This window comes from Stenella coeruleoalba (assembly GCF_951394435.1).
Source record: "Stenella coeruleoalba genome assembly, chromosome: 19".
Classification (NCBI taxonomy): domain Eukaryota; kingdom Metazoa; phylum Chordata; class Mammalia; order Artiodactyla; family Delphinidae; genus Stenella; species Stenella coeruleoalba.
The window spans coordinates 42,906,366-42,912,192 of NC_137165.1; the positions used below are offsets into that span (position 1 = coordinate 42,906,366).

Below are 5,827 nucleotides of genomic sequence, written 5' to 3' on the forward strand. Positions count from 1 at the left end.
CTCTACCCCAGGTGACGGTGCTGTTTCTGCATCCTTTGAGATGGAGGGGTGGAGGTGGCCAAACATCTGGGAGGCCAGGCTGGGACACACCACAGCTTCTTGCACGAGTTTGTCAGCCATAAATAGACTCGTTTCTCTTTCCCTGCTTGTTTTTCATCTTTGGCTGTCAGATCAGAGGATTACAACTCCGAATTCTGGAAGCGACCACGTCAGTGACTCAATCCAAACGCTCTCTCCTCTGCCCATTCAAAGGGCACCCGAGTCCTTGGAATTATATGACAGTAGATTCCTCCAGATGTTAATTCCTCCAGATGTTAATCCCACCCCCACTTCCATTTTACAAAGAGGAAATCAAGGTCCAGAAAGAGAAGAGTGTAATAATCCGAGGTCACCCGGCACGTTAGTGGCAGAGCCAGGACTAGAAACCCTATCTACGGACCCCAGTCACGTGTTCTGGGCACAACTTGCCAGGCAGAGAGGCGGGGGGAAGGGGAATCTTATCGAACTTTCTTAACCAGTCCCTGGACTTTTCTCCACTGCTCCCTTAAAACTCCAGGGCAGTAAATGCTTCCTTTTCTGCCTCCTCTGAAGTGGGACCAGCAAAGGTAGGCGGCCCGGAGGGCGGGGTTGCGTGGCTCAGTGTCTGTGACTCTCAGCTCCCTCCCATGCCCCTGGGGACCCCCTCTGCAGGCGGGGGTGGGGGGGAGCGCTTTGCTGACACCCGGATCCCCAGGGCCTGCAGCCGGGAAGGTTTCAGCTCCCGGCCCTGGGTTGCAGGTATTTAAAGTGAAACACAAACGATCAAACCGCGCGCGCAAGGGGCGGAAACCTGGGGCGCCTGGGTCGGGAGCGCCCGCTGGGGGCGCGGCACGGCGGGCGGGCTCTAATAGGCGTTCTCCAGCTCCGCCCGGTTGGCTTTGGCGTCCCGGGCGCGGGGCCGCGGCTTCCGGCCCTTCTGTGGCCGGGCGGCCTCGGGCCCGAAGTCCTTGAGCTCAGACTGGTTGTGGAAGCGGGTGAGGCGCTTGCATTTGCACGAGGCCACCAGGCGCACCTTGCGCGCGCGCGGTGCCGCGCCGCCGGGACACAGCAGCTGCACCCGCTGCGCGCGGTAGCGGTCGGGGATGCAGCGGAAGTCGGGCCCGCTCGGGCGCCACCACTTGCCGCGGCCGATGGCGTTGGGGAGCAGGCGCGCCGGGCCACACTGGCCCGAGCACACTAGCTCGGTGACCGGCTTGGCGCTGCGGCACTGCCCGTCCGTCACGTAGCGGGTGAAGTGCAGCTCGCGGCAGCTGTACTCGGAAGCGTCTGCGGAGAGAAGCGCGCGTGAGGGCGACCATCCGTCCCGCCTCCCTCCAAACCACTCCGCCTCTTCCAAACCTGCCTCTCCCTTGACGCTTTTGCCTCTGGGGATCTATTACGGGAGGGGCCCAGGTACTCTGGAGTTGGGGGAAAGATCTCCGATCCACCCTCTCCCCCTAAAACTTTGGAGCCAAGTGATTGCTTCAGTTCAAATATCAGCTCCATGACTGTGTGACCTTGGACTAGTTACTTAACCTCTCTGTGCTTCCTATCTGTAAAATGGGTTGTCTTGAAGATTCAGTGAGCTAATCCATTACATCTATAATGCAGAGGACACTGCCTGGAACATACTAAGAGCTGGAAGTGTTGACTGTTATTATGTTATTATTATTCCTCTCCAAGGGGGCCCTCTTTGCCAGACTTAAGTCACATCTGTGCCACAGGGCCTCAGTAGGGTAGGTATTAGCCACATTCTCTGAATGGCTCTGGCTTCTCCCAAATTCCTTTTCCAGCCTGTTGGGAGGGGAGACTGGGAGTCGGGGGATGGAAAAAGGAGTAGGGGTTAATTGAAGATAATGAAGCAGGGCAGCTACTGAGAAGAAGGATGGACGGGGAGGTGGAGAGGAGACTGAAGTCGTCAGACTTGAAAGGAGCCAATGGCAGCATGTCCAACCCCCTCATTATCACTGTGGACACTGAGGTCCAGAGAGGGAAAAGCTCTTTCCAGGAGCTCCTGACTCTGCTCCTCTGGGGTCCCAGAGCTTCTCAGCTCCCACAAGGGTGGAAGCTGTGTGCCCGAGCACCGAGGGATGCTGGGTGGGGGACAAAGGCCTGCTTTTTACTATTTTTACTATGGTTACTTCCCTACCAGAGGGAGACCAAGCTCTGACTGAAAACCTACAGCTTTGGCGGCCACAAACATTTATTAAGCACGTGCTGTGTACCAGGCACCGTGCCGGGCGAGTCTCTTCTGTGACATTTGATGGACAGCCAGTGGTGGCACAGGCTTGCTCCCTGGGCAGAGAAAGTTTGGGCTCTAAGGCCTGGCTTTGTCCCCGAAGACGCCTTGATCATATCTCCTAGTGTGGGCTTAGATGGGTGGGAGCTTTTTTAAACAGCTTGTCCTTGTGTGAGCACTTGCCCATCCCCAAGGGTCTCATAGGGACAGTTCCAATGTGACACAAAGGGATGAAAAATAGTCCTAAGTCCAAAACCAGAGAGGAGGCAAAGAAGGCCGACCCCACCCCCCCGCCACCCCCGTGAGAACAAGCACAGCAGCGGAGAGGTCAGGGTTCCCTCGCCCATGGCTGTGGCCTCCTGGCTTCTGGGTTGGTTTGGCATCCTCACCTCCGCTCCCAGGCCCCAGGGCTGGTGTGTGGGCGTGGCCTGTTTGCCCAGAAAAGGAGGCTTTGGGGCTTTCCAAGAATAGTACCCCTAGGTTAGGCGCTTCCTCTGCAAAGGGCGACTTTGTTTTGAGCACGTGGCTTCCTCCCAGCCTGTAGCTCTCATGGGAGCCCAGGGAGGACGTCTTGTGCTTGGGTCCCCTACAGTCCATTGCTTGAGCTTAGTTGACCTTCCCTGGGCAGGAGCAGGGGAGAGGCCACTTCGGGGGGGTGCCCTTTGCAGACCCCCATTCCCAGCTGGTTGTGAGGCAGGGCAGGATGGGATGCAGGGGCCTGGGCAGTGGACTCCTCTCCCACCCGGACCATAGCCAGAGGGCCTCACTCTGAAGCGTCATTCCAGCCCCCGCCCCCAGCCATTCCTGCCAGCTGCAGAGCCAGCTGTGCACACTGCCCCCCAGGCTTCTATGTGCAGGCCTGACCAGGAACCCAGGTGTGCCCTCCACTGGGACCACTGCCTTTCCGCTAGGGTCAGTGTCCCTCCCAGGAAGGAGGCAAGTCAGGGTCTGGGGTGGGGATTCAGGACAGATGGTGCCACCTGTGTCCACACCCTGCACAGAGGATGCTGCCTCCCCTCCAGGGCCTGGACCCAGGTACCACCCAGGTCAGAAGCTAAAACTGCCTGCAGCTCCTATTCCCTCGAGTGCCAGCTCACTGGGTAGACCATGGGTGGTGGGAGCTGAAGGGGTGCCTCTTTGGTGTCCCTTTCCCACTGCTTTGCAGGGATCTGCTCTGGCTTTCGGCCTCCGATGCCCCCCACACAGTCCCCCACCGGGGCTGTCTTGAAATTGGATCCAACTGGCTTCAAATCTCAGCTCTCTACTCACTAACAAGCTACTTGTTCTCTGAAGCCTCCGTTTCTTCACCTTCCACTTGGGAGCTCCCCAGGGTGTGGTTCACGCACAGCCCATGTAGTATCTGCACCCAGCAGGCGCTCGTCGACGTGAGGCCCCCTTGCCTTAGTTCCTCCCCAGTGGTGTCAGCAGCTGGACCCTGCTCCTCTCTTCTCAGGAGGGGATTCTTTGAAATCTCCTTTCTGAGCCCCTGAGGCTGTCCCTCTCCACCTCAGCCTCCTTCCTGCTCTGGGCTCTCGCTGCCAGCCCCCTACCAGCCCCACACCCTTGCACTTGAATTCCAGGGCTACGCTGGCATGCCATCCTCACCCTGTCTACAGGCAAGATGGTGCCTTCACCGGTGCTGGCAGCGGCTGACAGTCTACCCCAGTCTTCAAAACCTCCCCAAAGAGAACCCTCCCAGGACCCTTATGCTAAAAAGGCTCTCCTCCATCCCATACCTTTGGTCTCAAAGGGGTGGTGGGGAGGCCTCCCTCCGTTTTCTGCCCGGTTCATGGTCTTGTTGTTCAGCTCTGGCGGAGGCTCGGGGTACTCGCCCAGCTCGGGGATGATTTCCGTGGCATCATTCTTGAAGGCCTGCCACCCCTGGCCCTCCACCACACGGAAGGCTGCGTGTACCAGCAGGCAGACGAGACACAGGGCAAGAGAGAGCTGCATGGTGCCAGCTGGAGGGGGGCACCCGGCCTTCCAGCAGCACAGGCTCAGGTCCCCAGCTCAGACACGTTTGCCTTTTTAAAGCCCCCTCTGCCTCATGCCAGCCAATGAGGACAGGCTGGGGCAGGGCTGGTCCCATGCTTCCCTCAGCCCAGGGGGAGGGAACGGGGTGTGCTCCGAGCAAGCCCTCCCCAAAGACTCCTCCTTGAGCTCAGAAATCTCCCAAATTGCTGCTGGTGCTCCCAGGTGACCCACAGTGAGGGGGCGTGTGAGGCAAGCCTGCTCTCAGAGCCTCCCACGTGCAGGCGGCTGCGGTTTTCAGATATCAAAATGAGCTCCTAGTCTCTACCTCCCTGGGTCCCTCGGGCTTCCTCCAAGCAAACTTTGGACCAACTTAACAAAGAAAACAGCAGCTCTGAGTCCTCCACAGGTCTTAGCCCAGCCGATCCCATTTCTCAGGCCAAGTTCATTTGTCACCCCACCAAAATAAAACAGCCCTAGGGGTGTCTCTTTGGCCCTCACAGACCCAGGCAGAGGCAGAAGGCTACTTTTTTTTTTTTTTTTTTTTTTTTTTTTTTTGCGGTACGCCGGCCTCTCACTGTTGTGGCCTCTCCTGTTGCAGAGCACAGGCTCCGGACGCGCAGGCTCAGCGGCCGTGACTCACGGGCCCAGCCGCTCCGCGGCATGTGGGATCTTCCCGGACCGGGGCATGAACCCGCGTCCCCTGCATCGGCAGGCGGACTCTCAACCACTGCGCCACCAGAGAAGCCCAGAAGGCTACTTTTTAAGAAATCTCATTGGTCCCAACCCCATGCAGCTCAGCATCAATTATCCTGACCAAGAAAGCCCCTCTTGTCATCCCTCTGGAAGGCAAGAGGGAAAACTGGAGGATCACAGCTGGGGCTTCCACTTGGCTGAAGGGGCAGGGATTCCGGTTTCAAGGCCAGGATGAGACGTCAACAGGCTCTGGTGATGGAGACAAGGAGGAAACCTCAGCTCATGCTCCTCGGGGATCCTGTGCTTGGTGACAGGCACTTGTTGGCAGGCTGATGGGCCATAGTTATTTCCTGGACCAGGCTGTGGGTAGGAGTGGAGAGCACAAAACCCCTTTTCTTAGCAAAAGTGAAAGCCGGCATTTTTAGTGCTGATATATATATTTTTTTCTTGTCTCCCAGCCCATTACATTTTTCAGAACCAGCTTTGAGTCCTATATGGAAAACCTTATTGGTGCATAGCACAGGTGCCTTCTGTGAAGCCATCCCAGGTCCAGCTAGTCACAGAGAACCCAAAAGGAATTGCTACCTTGGCCCCAGAGAAGAAGGAGGGGCCCGGGCGGGAGGAATGTTCACACCTGAGATGCAGGACAAGGAAAGACGGCCAGCGGAAGCTTTCACTGCAGACAGATTGTTTGAGGAGGCGCACCCACTCCTGGCCCTGAAGGAGGCTGGGAAGCGGGCTGTGGCCCAGGGCCCTTGGTATTTTCAGTGGGCAATGAATCAGTGCACCCCACCTGCAGAGCCTCTGCAAAGCCTCTGCCACCTGCCTCAACTTGTAAGTCGCCGTGTCCATCTGCGGCCTTCTGTCCCTCCTTTCCATCATCCATCACTTGACACATGAATG

The 5,827-nt window shown here is 57.8% G+C and overlaps 1 protein-coding gene across 1 annotated transcript; it reads right to left on the reverse strand.

Moving 5' to 3' along the window:
• Positions 1-883: 883 nt before the first annotated feature.
• SOST (sclerostin) lies at positions 884-4,225 on the reverse strand (the record flags this gene model as incomplete). Its single annotated transcript, XM_079905284.1, has 2 exons — positions 3,994-4,225; positions 884-1,305 (listed from the first exon to the last, which is right to left on the reverse strand). Exons 1-2 carry the CDS (start codon positions 4,208-4,210, stop codon positions 884-886), a joined length of 639 nt encoding a protein of 212 aa, XP_079761410.1. The 5' UTR covers positions 4,211-4,225.
• Between the last annotated feature and the right edge of the window lie 1,602 nt (positions 4,226-5,827).